General features: G+C 42.5%; 1 protein-coding gene across 1 annotated transcript in view; it reads left to right on the plus strand.

The window, feature by feature from the left end:
* The window catches only part of LOC126195584 (galanin receptor type 2-like), a 564,913-nt gene that overhangs the window by 529,836 nt on the left and 14,152 nt on the right, over window positions 1–20,925 (plus strand). The window contains exon 4 of the mRNA XM_049934210.1: window positions 5,086–5,201. Coding sequence (XP_049790167.1) covers window positions 5,086–5,201 — 116 coding nt within the window. The remainder of the gene's footprint in view (window positions 1–5,085; window positions 5,202–20,925) is intronic.

Here is a 20,925-nt window from a genome sequence, read left to right on the forward strand (position 1 = left end):
CTCCTCAAATTACAAGCTCAACAGCGGCCTCGTTATTTCGTGAGCTCAAAATGTTGGCAATATGCTAACACCATCACACTCAACACCAACACAACAAAAGTCACAAGTCACTCTTATGCGCAGCCTTCCAGTCGTCGTAACAGTAGTCTATCTCCTTTTTTTCAGAATAAAATTTAGTTGTTAGTTGCAAATATACTTTAATTGTGCTTCACAGACAAATTAATTTGTCATCTTCAAAAGCCTATAACATTAAGGATATTATAAACCTTTAGACTTTTGTTATACACTTACGTAAAGTATAAGCACTATATTACAGAAGCTTTATTAGTATTGGTTTTGCAGGTGCCAACACACACACACACACACACACATATATATATATATATATATATATATATATATATATATATATATATATATATATATATATATATATATATAAGATGTTGGCAGCTGTTGTGCTGGCAACAAGGAACATGTATAAATATAAAATTAAAATAAATAAAATTAAAAAATTAAATAAACACACACAATAATAAATTAATAAAATTAAATAAAATTACAATAAATTATTTATAATAGATCTGAAAATACATGGCATATCGTTCTCCTATGTATAAAAGATGTGATTCAGTTACTGCCAATTTTCAGTCTGTCAATCTGTACTTACAATAATCATGTAAAATATTACTTCTCTGGACACATCATGGCATTATGCTTCTCTGACGAAGATACTGACATATGTTAAACCAATACTAAGTAAGTTTATGCAATATGCTTCTTACAATTCACATACATATACAGCCAAGGTCTAAAGATTTATTGTATCCATAATATTGTAGGCTTATGAAGAAGACAAATTAAGCAGTCAGGCATAATAAAAATTTATTTACAAGTGATGCCTTTATCGTAAATGTATTTACTACAGTTGCTTAAAACTACAACCAGAATAAAATTATAAACTAGGACATCTTTCTTTTGAAAATCTTCATGGCTCCCATCTATCTTATCCTCTGGACGAATGGAGGCAAGCAGTTCCCCAGCCAAACGAATTCTGGCATCAACAGCGGGCCACACCAATTATTGACGGTCCGCACCGCCACTGACTTGCTGCCTCCACGCTACCCACTCAAGCCTCAGGCACAGTACTGTTGAGCTTCCTCCAGCATTTTTTCTCTTTGGCTGGAGGATTCCAGCGGCAATTTGCTCCTTGGTTGTCTAAGACCGATCTGTGGTCGTCCATACTGTATCACAGCCAGCCGGCAGATCCTGGGTCGGTCCCCACTGGTATCAAAGAAGCTCTGCAGTCACGCCAATGCCTGACTCCCAGCGAAGAACCGCACACTTCTCAGCTGCTTCTCACGGTGACCGGGCGCTGTCTTTCTTACAATGTGGCCGATTTCGTTCCGGCCGTACAATTCGTCTACACCACTGCAACAACCCTATGGACAAGCCAAGGCGATGCAAAACTGGCGTGCCGTGCAAGGCAGCTAGCGCCGCACAGATACTTGTCAGCCACTGCCATTGCCAACAACGTACTTGAGACTCGCCACAACTGTTTTCCATTGTCACAGGAAATCTCGGCGTGGAGCTACGTCCGTCAGGTCACCGACACATAGGCTCTCTGGCGTGACAGGTGCGAACTGCTCGGTGAGGCAGGAACTCAGGCGTGCCGTGGAACACCTATTTCACGGCACAGCTAGACAAACAGTCATTAAAAATACATTACCATGTCATTGTAGAAGAGAAACACAATATGTCAGTACGCATGCGCCAGAGTGAGCTGTCTGTTATGTTACAAAACGTAGCACATAAAAACGAGATTCCCATACTTCGGGTTCTATTGCTGATACAAAGGCAGGATCAATTGTTTTGGATGTCGGTTGGGTTAAGGACCATTTGTATACTAAACAGAAGGATCCTCGTACCATAAATATGTTATAATGCAGCGTCGACATTCAAGCATTACGCATTTCTACCGGCTGAGGAAAAGGAAGCAAATCGGCTGGATCTTCCTGAATTTCATTTGACTTACGGTGCGTCTTAAAAAGCTTACGGAGACAGCATAAATCATGGGCGGTTTCTGAGATAACCCGGAGAACCTGGTTTTTAGATCCAAAAACGAACCGTGGATTCCAAGACGGCTACACACGCCAAATGTCTGAAATTTTAACGATATATTCTTAAGATCACTATCTCGAACAGCCTCTAAAATCTTCTTGATAATTTAATAGGTTTCAGAGATACATAGGTTCAGAGTAACCCTACCTGTACACGTAAAACACGCACTAGAGCCCTATGTGAGGCGAAAACATCACAAAGGACGTAGCACGGAAAAATATGATGTAAAGCTTCTTCGTTGCCATCAGAACGATTCTGGAAACACCATGTTTCTGTAGTACTCAAGCACATGTAAAAATTTTTGTGCACATAAAATTTCATCTGAGCTGTGAATTTATATAGTCCTGCGTTATTTCAATTTCACATAAGTAAACTACCATAATTTTACCAGCCCATAAAATTCTATCCATATTAGTGACGTGCCCTGCTTTTGCAGTGAATAGAAGGAAACCAGTGGAAAAAGTACGTGTTTATTAAAAGACTGACTGAAAAGTGGGGTACCAGCAGCCTCACCATCTTCAAAAAATTTTGTAAATATTTTGTCATGGTTACATATTCGCAGTTTTCAATGCTGAGAGAGAAGAAATCATTGATAGTGGGAAAGAGATGGAAGAGTAATAAATACTGTAATACAGTAGACACTGGTTGTGGTATAGCAAGAGAGTAGGAGACAATGGCAGTGAATGAGAAAGAGAATGACGAAGTGTCAGTGGATCATAGTTGGCAGTGACAAAGCAGTGCTAGGAAAAGAGAGAGGGAGGCAGTGCTGTTGGGAGAGGAATAAACAGAAGGCGACAGTGAAAGTGGGTAGTATGAAGGAATGAATGATAAAGCAGCTGTAAAACAGAGAAAGAGAGAGATTGACACAATGAGGGTAGTATGAAGGAAGGAATGAGAAAGTAGCTGTAAAACAGAGCAAGAGAGAGATTGTCATAATGAGAGCGGACAGTATTTGTAGGACAAAACAAAGCAGACTCTGGCTGTGAGACAGGTGACACTAACAACGAGACAAAAAGGTAATGGCATTGAGTTGAGCTGAATGAGAGTGTGAGGCTGGCAAACGGGTGCGGTTGTGTATGAGCGACTTAAAGAGAACAACGATGGACTTGTGGGTGTGCAGCCCAAAATTTTTGGGAATAATTTGTATAGGTATTGAGGAAGGTAGAATGAGGCAGCTGGAACCGCCATTTTCAGTCAGAGTCTTTTAATATACAGGAGCATATTCCCCTTGTTTCCGGATCCGTGCGACTGCTACGGTCGCAGGTTCGAATCCTGCCTCGGGCATGGATGTGTGTGATGTCCTTAGGTTAGTTAGGTTTAAGTAGTTCTAAGTTCTAGGGGACTGATAACCACAGCAGTTGAGTCCCATAGTGCTCAGAGCCATTTGAACCATTTTAGCCATTCCCCTTGTTTGTGGTCCGAAAGGAGCCTTTTTCCTCTAATAATGTAACTACTGAAGAACAAACTGCAACAAAGACACGCGTTTGATACGCTAGTAGTTAAAGTTTCATGATGAGAAAATGGTGACTTTTATATGAGGGATATATATACCTTTGGTATGTACTGTCGATGGCTGCTCTCTGTGGTAGTCAGTGCCACGTTTTCCACATCTACGTATTTGACAGTTTATTTTATGCCTTCTACGAGGGTTGCCCAGAAAGTAATTCATCGCACTTTTTTTTCTTCAACAATTATTTATTGAACATAATGAGAATTGCACACACGAAAGAATGGCATTTTATCAAGCCACCCTATTTCTCCACGTAATCCCCATCCCGTTCGATGGCCTTCCTGCAAAGCGAAACAAGGCCACGTATGCCCTGTCGGTACCAATCCTTGTCCTGGTGGCGGACCCAGAGCTTCACTGTGTGAACTTCCTTTGTTGACTGACAAGTGCATCAGCAACTACCGAGTCGCAATGCGTGTGTCTTCGCGAATCACATCATCAGCTCGCTGCCACATGTCATGTGTGACAGCCGTGATTGGACTCCCCGACCGCTGAAAATCGTGGTGGAGATAAGCCGAACCGCCTTCTGGTGACCTCACCCTACGTGCCCTGCAACTAACTGTACTTCTGGAGACAGCAGATGGTGTATAGACTTTGCACAAGCGTTTTTGAATGTTCCCCACAGTTGCTTTGTCTGCAGTGAGAAATTCAATGACGGCACGTTACTTGTAACGTACATCACCTTCCTGCAATTACGCTATCTGCCGGAAGTGACGGAAACTTGGCGCACTCACTCAAGAGACTTCAAGTAATACATCCATAGTATTTCAATTTCGTAGCATTGTTTTCGGCTCAGAAAAAAAGCGGTGCTTTAGTTTCTGGGAAACCCTCGCAAAAGCCCCACAGATAGCGGGTTCTGAGGCGTTTGTATCGAGTTGTTTCTTTTATTTATTTATTTATTTGTGTGGAAAACGTCGACTGTGATATAACTGCAGACATAATGCTTTTAAGCTACAAAACCATTCGACCAATTCGACAATGTAATCAAAGGAGACCAGGGTGCTTAACGGATGTAATTATTTATATCTCTGAGTCAACTGCAATTCACTTTCGTGCCATCTGCAACGGAGCGTCAAAATATTTTAGTGTGATAGTTGTTATATTCGCTACATATATCGCTGTCTATCTTTCTGATAGTGGGTTCCGTTGTTCAAGGTCCAAATTACCGGACGAAACACCGTTGTACAATGGCTTGTATTACTGCATTAAATATTACAGTCCGCTTTTCTTTATTTCTCAATGACCGTGGAAAAGCTGCTGAAATGCAAAGAACAAAAGAAATGTTGTTCTATCCTCCAAATAACTGCTTTACACCTAATCATCTTTATTCTCATAACAAAGGGATTGGAATTGAAGTGGATAACAAAGAGAAGCATAAACATGAAAAATTGTTGAATTTATGTCTTTTGACTCCATTGAACAATTACCACAGTCACAGGTTTTGTCGTTTTTCACAGGTGTGGCAGTGGGCGCCAGCGTATTCACCATCACAGCCATGAGCATTGACCGCTACCTGGCCATTAGACACCCTATGGCTTTCCGGAAGATATTCAACCGGCGGACCACGATCGCAGTAAGTCAAATCTTAAACATTAATTCTGTTTGCGCACTATGAAACACAGTTAAGGAAAAATTATATACATTACATTGATGGTCATATGTTGCTACATTATTGAGTTGACAAATCCTTGCACACCTTTCACATTTACGTATTCCGTGGTTTTCCTAAATCGTTTAAGGCTGAAATACTTCGTCTGCATCTACATCTGCATGACTGCAATTCCTCTGGCAGAGTGTCAGTCGAACCATCTTCATCCTACTTCTCTCCCGTCCCACTCTTGAACAGCATGCAGGTAAAACGAACACTTAAATCATTCATTGCGAGCTGTGATTTTTCTTTTTTTATTACAATGATGACTTCTGCCTCTGAAGGCGGGTGCCAACAAAATATTTTTGGATTCGAAGGAGAAAGCTAGTGATTGAAATTTCGTGAAAAGATGCCCATCTCGCGTATTATATCTGTGGCATTCTCTCACCTATTTCGGGACAATACAAAACGAGTTGCCATTCATTGAACTTTTTCGATATCCTTCGCTAATCCCATACGATGCGGATCCCACACAGCGTAGCAATATTCGAAAAGAGGGCAAACAAGTATACGGTAGGCAGCCTCTTTAGTAGATCTGTTGCATTTTATGAACGTTCTGCAAATATGTCTTAGATCAGCTTCCCCCACAACATTATATATGTAATCTTTCCATTTCAAGTTATTCGCTGATATAATCCCTAAGAATTTAACTATCGTGTTACCGAAATTTGGTGGATTCATTTAAGGATTCTCCAAAGCACTGCGTGTGTGAGAATGTGAAATGTAACTGAATCTGAAATTAATGAAGAATCAGGCATACCCTTGAGTTCCAGCACCGAATTAAATGTGCGCTGTAGAATTACTTACCTTAGTCATGGTCTTTGAGTAGCGTCCTTATTGAGTAAGCAAACCGTTCTCGGACACGGCCTGCAACACCGCCACTGTTTCAATTTAGAGCAAAAGCAGTCAGCAGTAGCGGCCTAAGACTTACGCAATAAGAAGTTACCCTCAGACGAGCAGACAGAGAGTCAGGGAACACTCTTGGCCCTTGGGACGGGAAACTGCCTCTAAAATGCGGAAGAATCATCAATGACCAATGGGATGAGGATGCAGAAGGTAAAGGAAGCCACTGCATTAAAGATGTATGATATGTACCAATAGGACATGTGACCCCTAATTGAAAAGTATCGCCGGCCGCTGTGGCCGAGCTGTTGTAGACGCTTCAGTCCGGAACCGCGCGACTGCTACGGTCGCTGGTTCGAATCCTGTCTCGGGCATGGATGTGTGTGATGTCCTTAGGTTAGTTCGGTTTAAGTAGTTCTAAGTTCTAGGGGAGTGATGAAATCAGATGTTAAGTCCCTTAGTGCTCAGAGCCATTTTTTTAAAAAGTGTCAAGATGATCCATTGGCAAAAGATTCCTAACTAGTCCTCCATTTGGATCTCCGGGTGGGTACTACCAAATGGGGAGGTAATAATTTCCACAGCGAAACTCTATCTCGGAATCTGCGAGAAAACCCAAAGAGATTCTGGTCATACATAAAGCACACCACTAGCAAGAGGCAATCAGAGCCTTTACTGCGCGATAACAATGGTGAAAACACTCATGACAGTGTCACTAAAGCCGAGTTATTAAACACCGTTTTCCGAAACTCATTCACCAAAGAAGACGAAGTAAATATTCCTGAATTCCAATCAAGAACAACTGCCATGATGAGAAACATAGAAGCAGATATCCTCGAGGTAGCAAAGCAGCTTAAATCACTTAATAAAGGCAAGGCTGCCGGTCCAGATTGTATACCAGTCAGGTTCCTTTCAGAGTAAGCTGATACAATAGCTCCATATTTAGCAGTTTTATACAACCGCTCCCTCACAGGAAGTTCCGTTCCTAAAGACTGGAAAATTGCTCAAGTCACACCAATACTCAAAAAGGGACATAGGAAAAAAAATGGTTCAAATGGCTCTGAGCACTATGGGACTTAACATCTATGGTCATCAGTCCCCTAGAACTTAGAACTACTTAAACCTAACTAACCTAAGGACATCACACAACACCCAGCCATCACGAGGCAGAGAAAATCCCTGACCCCGCCGGGAATCGAACCCGGGAACCCGGGCGTGGGAAGCGAGAACGCTACCGCACGACCACGAGATGCGGGCGGGACATAGGAGCAATCCGTTGAATTACAGGCCCATATCACTAACGTCGATTTGCAGCAGGGTTTTGGAACATGTGTTCGAACATTATGAATTACCTGGTAGAAAGCGATTTATTGACACACAACACGGATGCAGAAAATGTCGCTCTTGCGAAATACAACTAGCTCTTTATACTCATGAAGTAAAGAGTACTATCGACAGAGGATATCAAATTGATTCCATATTTTTAGAGTGCCAGAAGGCTTTCGACACCGTTCCTCACAAGCGTCTTCTAACCATACTGCGTGCCTATGGAATATTGCCTCATTTGTGCGACTGGATTCGTGATTTCCCGTCAGAAAGGTCATAGTTCGTAGTAACAGACGGGAAGTCATAGAGTAAAACGGAAGTAATATCTGGCGCTCCTCAAGGAAGTGCTATAGACCCTCTATTATTCCTGAGCTATATTAACGAGGGCATTGGAGACAATCTGAGTAGCCCTCTTAGAATGTTTGCAGATGATGCTGTCGTTTACCGTCTTGTAAAGTCATCAGATGACCAAAACGAATTGCAGAATGATTTAGATAAGATATCTGTATGGTGAAAAAAGAGGCAATTGACTCTGAATAAAGAAAAGTGTAAAGTTATTCACTTGAGTACTAAAATAAATCCCCTAAATTTCGATTACGTGATAAATCACACAAATCTTAAGGCTGTATATTTAACTAAATACTTAGGGATTACAATTACAAATAACTTAAACTGGAACGATCACAAAGATAATGTTGTCGGTAGAGCAAACGAAAGACAGCGATTCATTGGTAGAACACTTAGAAGGTGCAACAGGTCTACTAAAGAGACTGCTTACACCACGCTTGTCCGACCTATTCTGGAGTATTGCTGTCCGGTGTGGGATCCGCATCAGGTGGGAATGACGGATGACATAGAAAAAGTTCAAAGAAGGGCAGCTCGTTTTGTGCTATCGCGAAATAGGGGAGATAATGCCACATACATGGTACGTGAATTGGAGTGGCAATCATAAAAACAACGGTGTTTTCAGTTGCGACGGGATGTTCTCATCAAATTTCAATCACCAGTTTACTCCTCACTTTGTCCCCACTTCTGCTAATTAAAACTTTCTGTTGGCACCCACTTACATAAGGAGAAATGATCATCACTATAAAATAATTGAAATCAGGGCTCGCACAGAAAAAATTAAGTCCGAGCTTCTACCGCGCGCCGTTCGAGAGTGGAACGGTGACAGACAGCTTGAAGGTGCTTCATCGAACCCTCTCCCAGACACTTTATTATGAATAGTGGAGTAATCACGTACATGTAGATGTAGTGAACTACGAGAAAAAGACTAAATAACCAACTAAAGGGTAGCGTACTACGAGTCGGAGAGTCGAATGTGAGAAGTTTGAACGTGATAGGGAAGATTGATAATCTGAAAATAGAAGTGCTGAGGCACAGTCTAGATGTAGAGTGGATCAGTGAAGTGAAATGGAAAGATGGCCAGATGAATATATAGTAATTTCAACAGCAGTGGAAAGTTATGTAATGGGAGTAGGATTCGTTATGAGTAGGAGGGCAGGGCAGAAAGTGAGAAGGTTGTTTTCATCAGACTCGACAGCAAACCAACATCGAAAACAATAGTTCAGATACACAAGCCGACGTCGCAAGCAGAGGATAAGGAGATAGAGAAAGGAAATGTAATTCAGAACGTAAAGGGAGCTGAGAATCTAATAGTCGTGGAAAGGGGAAGAAGACATGGCTACGGGAGAATACGATTGTGGTAGTAGAAACGAGATAGAAAGACTTGTTGAGTTCTGTAATGATCTTCAACCACTAATAGTCAATACTCTGTTGAAGAATTGCAACACGTGGAGGTACACTTGGAAAAGGCCGGGAGATACTGAAGGATTTCGATTAGATTATATCACAATCAGGCAGAGATTCCGAAATCAGATATTGGATTGTAAGCCGTACCCACAATCGGATATAGATTCAGATAACAATTTAGTAGTGATGAATGGTAGGCTGAAGCATAAGAGACTAGTCAGGAAGAATCAATGCGCCGAGAAGTAGGATACGTATGTAACAAGGAACAAAGAGAGACGCTTGAACTTCTCTGAGGACGTAAATACTGCGATAATAAAAGCTCAGTAGGCAGTTCAGCTGAACGCAATGGACATCTACACAAAATGCTATCACAGGCTCTAGGAAGAAAAGTGTATTTACAATTAAAGTAACAGTGAAGAAACAATGGGTAACAGGGGAAATACTTCAACTGATCGACGAAAGAAGGAAGTACAAGAACGTTCGCGGAAATTCACTTAGGAATTAATTATAAAGGAGGTTGAAGGAAGCTAAGGCGAAGTGGCTACAGAAAAAATTTGATGAAACTGAAAAAGAAATCATTGTCGGAAAGATTGACTCTGCATATAGAACATTCAAAACAACCTTCGGTGACATTGAGATCGATGGCGATAACATTATGAATGTAATGCTTGTGTCAAATGCAGATGATAGAGCGGATACGTGGCAAGAGAACGTTGAAGGCCTTGAATCTTCTTAACACGTTTTTTAGTTACTTGGACTGAAATAACTGAGAAGATGAAACTTCGTAATTAAATTCTGAAAGTGCTGAGTTAAACTGAACTTACTGTCACTTTGCTTGTCTTTATCATTTCAGAACTAACCTACAGAATTTTCCCTGGCAAATACAGCTCAAAGTTATTCTATTCCTTTATATACATAATATACAAGCGCAACGCTGTCTGACTGCTAATAATTAACGCAAAAGAATGAACCTGAATGAGAAGAAATCCTAACAGCAACCCATACATTTCATAAGTCACTTACCTCACAGAAGATCTTCATTACACGAACTACAGCGATACTGCAAACACCATACAGCCAGCTAAATAAAAGATTCTAACTACTGTAGGCTCTAACTACTAATAGGCATGTGGTTAGCAAGCGGACGGTCAAGGAAATGTAAGATTGTTGATGATTGTATAATTTTTTTTGAGCTGGATGTCGCGGACGATTATATATTTTTTGAACTGGATGTCACATTATTAAGATAAAATTTCCTAAATACATTGTTTGCTCTGCAACAAAATCTTCCCTTTGCTAACCACATGCCTATTAGTAGTTACAGCCTGCAGTAGTTAGAATCTTTTATTTAGCTGGCTGTATTGGTGGTTGCTGTATCACTGTAGTTCGGGTAATGAAGATTTCCTGTGAAGTAAGTGCCTTATGATATGGCTGATGGCCATCTCTACAAGGACTACAATGGTTCTGCACCTTTGGTGGCCCATTACTACAATAATCTCTACAAGGAATATTGTGTGTCTGCTCTCTGATGACCTACCAATTCTACCAATATTCTTCAAGACTTCGACTGACTCTACTGTGGGTCTGCTCTTTTGTGGCTCATTACCAATCTTCATGTTTTCATGACAAGAGTTAGCACTGTGCAACACTACTTCTTCAAGACTACATGGAGGTCCACTACCTACGTGTACATTTTCTCCTACTGCTCAGACTGTGTGCATAAAACAGTCCTGATGAATGCTTAGGACTATCTTTAGAGACTGTGAAGGCAATTTTTTGCTTTATTGACAAACGGCAAATTATTAATTATGTGATCTGATCTATTTAATACTGTTAATATCAATTTTTTTAACAAATTAGTCTTAGCCATTGCCCGAAAGACTTTGTAAAATTTGTTGAGAGGAGCTGGGGGGCTATGTAAGTAGCTTGTTTATGCGTCTGTATGTTGGCAGCGCGATAGACTGCATTAATATCACTGACAGCGCTGTGCGCTCTCTGGAAGAGACTGTGTGGCTGGTCGGAATCGCTGTTGGGTGTGTATAGTCAGCAGTGATGGAGGTTGGTTGTGGTTCTCGTCAGTGCGTTTGCATCGGCACTATTCGTGTTTTGAAAAGCAGAGTGTGTGTCTTGACTAAGTTGAGAAAAGTGCAATGACATATAACCTGAATCTAGGGTATTTGCAAGATTTTGTTCTGTTATTTCGGATTCCTGAGGGGAACAATTACCGCCTGATCGATCGACAGTACTTCCGTGTTCACTAATTGTTTGACTGTCTACACTGTCGGGTCGATGTCCCTATGCACTATTACCAAACTACACTACTGGAAATTGAAATAAGAACACCGTGAATTCACTGTCCCAGGAAGGGGAAACTTTATTGACACATTCCTAGGGTCAGATACATCACATGATCACACTGACAAAACCACAGGCACATAGACACAGGCAACAGAGCATGCACAATGTCGGCACTAGTACAGTGTATATCCACCTTTCGCAGCAATGCAGGCTGCTATTCTCCCATGGAGACGATCGTAGAGATGCTGGATGTAGTCCTGTGGAACGGCTTGCCATGCCATTTCCACCTGGCGCCTCAGTTGGACCAGCGTTCGTGCTGGACGTGCAGACTGCGTGAGACGACGCTTCATCCAGTCCCAAACATGCTCAATGGGGGACAGATCCGGAGATCTTGCTGGCCAGGGTAGTTGACTTACACCTTCTAGAGCACGTTGGGTGGCACGGGATACATGCGGACGTGCATTGTCCTGTTGGAACAGCAAGTTCCCTTGCCGGTCTAGGAATGGTAGAACGATGGGTTCGATGACGGTTTGGATGTACCGTGCACTATTCAGTGTCCCCTCGACGATCACCAGTGGTGTACGGCCAGTGTAGGAGATCGCTCCCCACACCATGATGCCGGGTGTTGGCCCTGTGTGCCTCGGTCGTATGCAGTCCTGATTGTGGCGCTCACCTGCACGGCGCCAAACACGCATACGACCATCATTGGCACCAAGGCAGAAGCGACTCTCATCGCTGAAGACGACACGTCTCCATTCGTCCCTCCATTCACGCCTGTCGCGACATCACTGGAGGCGGGCTGCACGATGTTGGGGCGTGAGCGGAAGACGGCCTAACGGTGTGCGGGACCGTAGCCCAGCTTCATGGAGACGGTTGCGAATGGTCCTCGCCGATACCCCAGGAGCAACAGTGTCCCTAATTTGCTGGGAAGTGGCGGTGCGGTCCCCTACGGCACTGCGTAGGATCCTACGGTCTTGGCGTGCATCCGTGCGTCGCTGCGGTCCGTCCCAGGTCGACGGGCACGTGCACCTTCCGCCGACCACTGGCGACAACATCGATGTACTTTGGAGACCTCACGCCCCACGTGTTGAGCAATTCGGCGGTAGGTCCACCCGGCCTCCCGCACGCCCACTATACGCCCTCGCTCAAAGTCCGTCAACTGCACATACGGTTCACGTCCACGCTGTCGCGGCATGCTACCAGTGTTAAAGACTGCGATGGAGCTCCGTATGCCACGGCAAACTGGCTGACACTGACGGCGGCGGTGCACAAATGCTGCGCAGCTAGCGCCATTCGACGGCCAACACCGCGGTTCCTGGTGTGTCCGCTGTGCCGTGCGTGTGATCATTGCTTGTACAGCCCTCTCGCAGTGTCCGGAGCAAGTATGGTGGGTCTGACACACCGGTGTCAATGTGTTCTTTTTTCCATTTCCAGGAGTGTATTATGTTGATCTTTTGTTAATTCATTACTAAGTTGTGCTAACACGCTACGCTCATCTTCACTGTCATTACAAAATTGCTTTGGAGCCTAGTTTTACGTTTTTCACACGCCACAGTACTTCATACGATAACACACAAAAAACAATTTGAAAGGAAAAAATGAGAAGACACTAAAAAAAACAGCACTGAAAATAATAAATACCTAATTAGCTGCAAAAGCGACTGCGAAATACTTAGTGCAAATCCAAGTGCATGTCACAACTGCTTTGCTCATTACAATACAGTACAAGAACAAGAGACTACAACGACAAAAGAAATTCTCTATATTGTTACGCGCTATCAGTAAACAATAATTTCTAACCATGCACTGATTATTCAAACTACAATAAAATCAAAAGATTCCAGTCAGGTTTCCTCGGCTAAAGGTCGACAGGTGAAGCTTCTTTATTAAGTTTTTACTTAAATAGAAATAACTGCGAAGATGAAATCTCTTAATTTAATTCTGGAACTGCTGAGTAAATCTGAACGTACTACCACTTTGCCATATTTTTATCATTTCAGCACTGACCCACAGCATTCTCCCTGATAAATACAGCTCAAAGTTATTCTATTTATTTATTACACATAATATACAAACGCAACGCAATCTGACTGCAAATAATTAACACAAAAGAATGGCCCTGAATCAGAAGAAACCCGAACAATAGCCTATACATTTTATAAGTCGCTTACCTCGCAGAAAATCTTCTTTTCACGAACTACAGCGACACAGCAAACACCAATACAGCCAGCTAAATAAACGATTATGACTACCGTAGGCTCTAACTACTAATAGGCATGTGATTAGCAAAGGAAAGATTTTGTTACAGAGTAAACAATGTATTTAGTAAATTTTACCTTAATAATGTGAAATCCAGCTTTAAAAAATATATAATTGTCCATGACATCCAGCTCCAAAAAAAAAAAGTACATAATCATTAACAATCTTTCGTTTCCATGACGGACACGTCCAGACCGTCCGCTCGCGCTAACACTTCAGACCTCTAACCTCCATCACTGCCTACTATTAACACCCAACCTACGTCACTGCTGGCTATTCGACTTCATCTTCCATCACTGCTGGCCATTCACTTCTGACTTCCATCACTGCTGACTGCGAATCCGAACAGCCACAGAGTCTCTTAGCGAGGGCGCAGAGCGCTGTCAGCGATATTAATGCAGTCTATCGCGCTGCCAACATACAGACACATAAACAAGCTACTTACAGCCTCTATGAGGGAGAGGACTCTCTGATGATGTGACGGAAAAGAAACAGGGGACTAGGTGCCTTGCCCTATAGAATGCCCCTATATATATTAGAAAATATAATGTTTTCAGCCATGGTGTGCAGAATGCATGAGACTGGTGATATACCTCAGACTTTCGGAAAAACGACATCCACGCTGTTCTGAAGATTGCAAGAGCCGGCAAGTGCGAAAAATAACGCACCATCATCTTAACAGCTCATGCATCCTAGTTGCAGAAAAGAGTAATATACGGAAGAATGGATAAGAAAATTTATGATCTATTAGATGTGTAGCTTTACAAAATGTAAAGGCAGCAGAGAGGCAGTTCTGACACTGCGTTTGATAATGGAAGCAAGACTTAAGAAAAATCAAGGCACATTCATAAGATTTGTCGACTTGGAAAAAGCGTTCGTCAATGTCAAATGGCCTAAAAGGTTTGAAACTCTAAGAAAAGTAGGGACATGCTATAGACAAAGACATGTAATATGCAATATGAACAAGAGCCAAGATGGAACAAAAAGAGTGGAAGTCCATGACCTAAAGGAGTGTAAGACAGGGATGGATGTAGTCTTTCGCTCCTACTGTTCAATCTATACATCGAAGAAGCAGTGACTGAAATAAAAGAAACTTTCAAGAATGAGACTAAAATTCAAGATGTCAGTAATAAGATTTGCTGATGACATTGCTATCCTTCTGAAAGTGAAGAAGAATTACATGATCCTCTGAATGGGAGTCTAATGGGAATATGGATTGAGAGTAGATCTAAGAAAGACTCAAGTAATGAGAAGTAACAGAATAGAGAACAGTAAGAAGCCAGAATGAGATTTTTACTCTGCAACGGAGTGTACCCTGATATGCAACTTCCTGGCAGATTAGAACTATGTGCCGGACCGAGACTCGTTTTGAAGTTTATACGACTAGCTCGTTTTGTTACGAAGACAGACTCCGAAGTGCGGGTATTTCAGCATGCTGGACAGCAGTGTTATCAGTCTAGAGCATGGAAGAATTCGCTTTAGCTTTAACGTTAGTCTGTCCAGCCACACAGTTTCTCGGCCCGGCACACAGTTTTAATCTGCCAGGAAGTTTCAGAACAGCAAGAAATTTACCATCATAAATTGGTTATCACGAAGCAGACGAATTAAGGAATTCTGCTACACAGGCAGCAAACAAACTCATGACGGACGGAGCAAGGAGAACAATTAAGGAGACTACCACTGATAAAAAGAGCCTTCCTGGCCAATACAAGTATGCTAGTATCAATACTAATTTGAGGAAGAAATTTATGTGAATGTATATTTAGAGCACGGCATTGTATGGTAATGTGACATGGACTCTGGGAAAAGCGGAACAGAAGAGAATCGAAACGTTTTTCAGATGTGGTGCTACAGAAAAATCTTGAAAAATTTATAGACTGAAAAGATAAGGAATGATGAAGCCCCCCACAGAATTGGCGAAGAAAATAATACATCGAAATAAGAAGGGACAGGATGATAGGACATTGGTCGTAACATATCTAGGAACTGTAGAGGGTGAAAACTGTAGAGGAAGAGAGACTGGAGTACATCCAGCAAATATTAACGAAGGGTGCCAGTGGTAATCAGAGACGAAAAGGTTGGTACAGGAGACGAATTCGTTGCGTTTGAATCTGAAGGTGACAACTGCTGCAATATTTATCATTTAAAGGTTGTGATAATAAACTCAATGATTGAGCAACACTATGGTTTATTATAAAAACACATCAACTGCGCAAATGTGTACCTTACCATAAAGTGTTACCGCAAAGTTTAAGTTTGAGGGCGTTGCTGTACCATAATCGTAAAGTAGGGCGACTCCGATGTGGATAAATAAGCACCTACATGTGGGCAAGGCATCAGTGTGACATGTCTTTCCCACTTGAGTGCGGTAAATGCGGATATTTGAACTATGCTGACGTTATTACCAAATACGCTTACGTCCCTTGAGCGCATTGTTACGGATGACGAAACCTAGTGCGACCACTGGTAACAGGAGTCGAAATCATCGACTATGCTGTGGTGTCATCCACCATCCCCTCCCCCAAGAAGTTGATTACCGGGACCAATTGCTTATTGATTTCTTGGTGGGTCCATCATAGGGGAACTCTGCTGCACAACATTAGACAAAACTACGACGTTCAATTAAGGCGAACCACCCATGAAAACTGAAACAAGGAGTACTGCTTCTTCGTGATAACGCTCGTCCCCATGTCGGAAATGTCGTAACGCAGAAGTTACGCTAAGTGGGGGCACCCGAGCACCCGCCCTATACTACCAATATGTCCCTATGCGAGATCTGTCAGACGAGGATGTGCAGCAGGCAGTTATTTATTCGCGCAGCAGAACACGGTTTTTTTTTATTAAATGGGTGTCTTCAGCCAGGTGGGTCGGTAGGATTTTTACCTCAGTGCTCACAGCGATTTTGCTTAATTCGCATATAGATTCTGGTCTTTATGGCCTTAGAACCGAAACATTTTGATCGGCGCATTTATAAGAAATGCGAACTAAATGTCTGGATTGGCAAAGTTACTGAAATAGATGGAGTTGCATAAAATATCGGGCCTAGTTCTGTGAAATAGCCGGCCGGGGTGGCCGAGCACTTCTAGGCACCACAGTCAGGAACCGCGTGACCGCTACGGTCGCAGGTTCGAATCCTACCTCGGGCATTGGTGTGTGTGATGTCCTTAGGTTAGTTAGGTTTAAGTAGTTCTAAGTTCTAGGGGACTGATGACCTCAGAAGTTAAGTCCCATAGTGATCAGAGCCATTTTTCTGTGAAATAGGTACGGTAACTTGTCTATGATGATCACAGTGGTTGTTTAATTTTTTTTTTTAATTTAGAGGTGGAGCCCTCCATGCCCACACCGGCATGATGGCCATCTCAAAAGGTCTACTGCCATCTCTGCATAAGTGTTAGTTTTCGCTAATGTGAGGTGTCGTAGGATGTAGGTACTACGATGTTTGCGTACGTCAAGGTTAACCATTAATACGCGCTCATTTGGAGAAAGATTGGGTCGAAAGTCGAACCAAGGGTAGCTAGCGGTTTGAAAGGCAGAGGAAAAAAAGTGCCAAGGCAACTGCCAAGGGAAAAGAACCCCTGCTAAACTGTAACATTTAGGTTATTCCTCGTTTTGTGTACGATAGGTCATATATCAGATGCACAGTGAAGAGTAATGTTAGCGATTTGTTTGTGCGTTAGTCGGCGAGCTCGTCGGTTTCCCTGCTGTAGCCTGTTGTGTCGGCTTTAATGGCAGCTGGTATATCCAGTCAACGTTGCTGATATGCTGCGGCTTGCCGACGTTTGTCGCTTGTTGCTGTATGTCAGCTTGCCATAGGTGGCTATTCCCTAGCTAGTAGTGTCTTTGGCCGCTAATGCTTCCACCTATAGGTGTTGCGAGTGTTTGGAACCAACATCCAAGAATTTTAGAAGGTCATGAGTCAGTGTTAGCTATCCTGCAGTTGAACTACAATACCCTAGATTTCCCTAAAACGCCAAAGCTGTAAGCGACGCTTTCCATAATCTTCAGTGCACTGTGAGCAGAGAGGCGAGATAGTGGCTCTGTGACTTGAGAGCTGAGCTGCAACTTAGCCTCCGTCACATGTCCGTGACTTCTGCCCTGAAACTCCCCCAACTTCCGTGTCTCTTCACCCCCTGTGACCGACTCTCAGCATCTCTCCGTTTTTCCCAGCAGTCTGCTCCTGTCTTCCTGCCAGAAAAACACGACCACCAATTCTCTCAATGTTGCTACAGCTCGCCAATGGCGTAATTCTTTCTTTGACAATATTTTGTGCTCAGAAATGCCAAAACGTCAACAAGTCAATGAATGTAATTTCTTCTCCACACTTGTAACTGGTTTTCCACTGAGTGTCGTGCCATGATGTTACTTATAACACTCCAGTCTGTGTTCGTTAGGCGATCAGCTAGCCCCAAATTACAGGTCCTGTGAAATGTTAAAGAGCTCAATACAAATCTAGTGGCCAACTCTGCTCCAGTAAGTACGTCAGTGCTGTACTGTCAAGTTGCTAGGAAAGCCAGGAGGCATTTATCCCTCTACGTATATCATTTAACAAGCTCCTAGCACCCACCACGTACCAACAGAGTTCTCTCTTGGCCACTTGACAACTGCCCTGTAAGTGAACAATGGCGTGTCGGCCTGCTCTCCATGTGTCAAAGTGACTTCTATCCCCTGGAAAGGAAACAGGTGGCCCTTCTGCTATTCCTACTCCATCTCTCTTTCTGCTATGGCTGGTGCACCAACGCCCTACTGCCGCACATTCAACTGCGCCTCACAGTGCGTCACCTGTCATAGCCTCAGCACTCCTCAATTCCAGATTTAGCCCATGAAGCAAATCTGTGTACCCAGAACAATACTAAACTACAAGAGATTTAGACGAGGAAGTGAAATCGTCTCAAACAATCACTGTGATATCATGACTCCCACTACACTAATGAAACTCTTACTCATAAGCATAATTAAAGGTGAACAAATATGAAAATAAGCTAGCTAGAGGGTTTGCGACATTCACACTTTTTATTATTTTATATAGTCAACTGCCACATTTTTCATAATACAGATATTTTGTCTAAATCATTTCGCCATTGGTTTCTATCATCTGATGACACTATGAGTCAGTAAATGACACCATCATCTCCAAAAAGTCTAAGAGGGTTGCTCACATGTGACCTAAATCTTGGTACAGTAACTTGGCCGGCCACGGTGGCCGTGCGGTTCTAGGCGCTCATTCCGGAGCCCGGGGACTGCTACGGTCGCAGGTTCGAATCCTGCCTCGGTCATGGATGTGTGTGATGTCCTTAGGTTACTTAGGTTTATTAGTTCTAAGTTGTAGGGGACTGATGACCTCAGATGTTAAGTCTCATAGTGGTCAGAGCCATTTGAACCATTTGAACAGTAACTTGTCTGTGATGATCACAGTGATTGTTTGGAACCACCACCCAAAAATTTTAAGGATCTTCGGAAGCACCAAATATCACTTCTCTTATATTTTGAGTCTTTTCATCAATTACCAGGAATTCAGTCGGACAGCTGACACGATTACTCCGCAGGCACACAGTTTCACTAGAATTGACTTCCTTCGAAAGGAGAATGCTCATTTTGTCCTCCAGCCTTTATTAGCTTTCGGACGATATCAAATTCAACCAGAGCCTCCCATTCATCCCTCCCTTCTAATTTTCATTGCTGTAATAAAAGGCGAAGTCTGCCCCTTCTTCCTCTCTAGCTGTAATGTTGAACTGTAAAACTATTTGCAGTCTTAGCTGACGTCCAAACCACTCATCCAACTCTCGGACTTGCCACTTTGTTATAGATGATCATGGTGCTGTGTTTGGGAGACGCTGCTGCACGTCTCATCGCTGGCAGAGGTGGTGCACAGGTAATGCAGTACTGAGACCAGCAACTCTACCTCATGTGGTCATGGTGCTGTGGCTGGCCACGTGGCCTTTAACCCTCTTCTCGTTGGAGCTGTGTTCTTTCTCACTGGTTGATGCCCAGCTATTCTTGCTACTGTGAGCCTAGCCACTCTGGTACAGTTGATCATGAAGGTGTGGTTTGCGGTACTTGCGTTCACCAACCAACCTCTACTGTTGGACGCCTGCTCATATGATTGGATGATGACCTGATACTCCTTCCAATCTGAGAGTTGCTTCACTATTATAGGTGATTGTGTTGCTGTCGCTGGCGGTGCTGGTCATTATCTCACGGCTGCTGTGCATCGATTCACTGGTTGATATGATGCTCAGCTACTCCTGCTACTGGGAAATTAGACACTCTGTCACAGGTAGAGTTGTAAAACTACCGTTCTATCACAGACTATCGTATGTAAGCGTAAACTACGGTAGTTTCTCGATTAGCTTTAGTCAGCTAAGGTCATAACCGCGTTACACATATGTTAGGCGTGTTTTATATGTATTGGGAGTTGTCTCGTTTCGATTGCTTTCTTTGCATTTGCGATCAGTGACTTACTAGCTTCCCCTAGAAATTTTAAGCAGTGAACCATGTAGAATCTGAATGAGGATATATAAAAGACTGCATAACCTATGTAACATTTTTGTTCAACGTATTTGTGTTTGTCTCTGTTACTTGAAAGTAAATACTATATCAAAATTGAGGTTAGCAGTGTTCAGTTCAGGTTTTATTTCAATATTTTTGCTTTGTAACGTGACACAGAAAGATGTAATAAAAATTCAGTTTCATCACATAGCACTGGAAAACGCAGTTGGCTTAAAAAAAGAAAGAAAGAAAAAAGATAAAATTTAAAACAAAACGCTAAACAATGTGCTACTGAGTGCAAAATGTGGGCATGTAAAACGTACCTGCATCTTAAGTAAGTGGTTTTATTACATAAATGTGCGTACGTTACGCATCAATTGGTTTTTATTGCTTGCAAAGTGCAATTTATATTTTGCAAGGATACAAAATACGCAGTGGACTAACGCTGAATGATGTGCAGATTTAATTATTTGCAAAACAAACAAAAAACAAAGTAGTTGTCTCCCAGTTTCTCTCTCACACATTCATTTATGTTTCTTTCCTTACGAATGCTACCACTATTATAGGTAATCCGACCATTTATTGCGTCATTTATGTACTGCACCAAACTACCTAACCTTACTTTTGGTAGAGCACAACTCTAATTTCAGGTGAACATGATGTTTCGGATGACAGCACTACCCATCAA

This window comes from Schistocerca nitens, chromosome 7 (assembly GCF_023898315.1).
Source record: "Schistocerca nitens isolate TAMUIC-IGC-003100 chromosome 7, iqSchNite1.1, whole genome shotgun sequence".
NCBI classification, from domain to species: Eukaryota; Metazoa; Arthropoda; class Insecta; order Orthoptera; family Acrididae; genus Schistocerca; species Schistocerca nitens.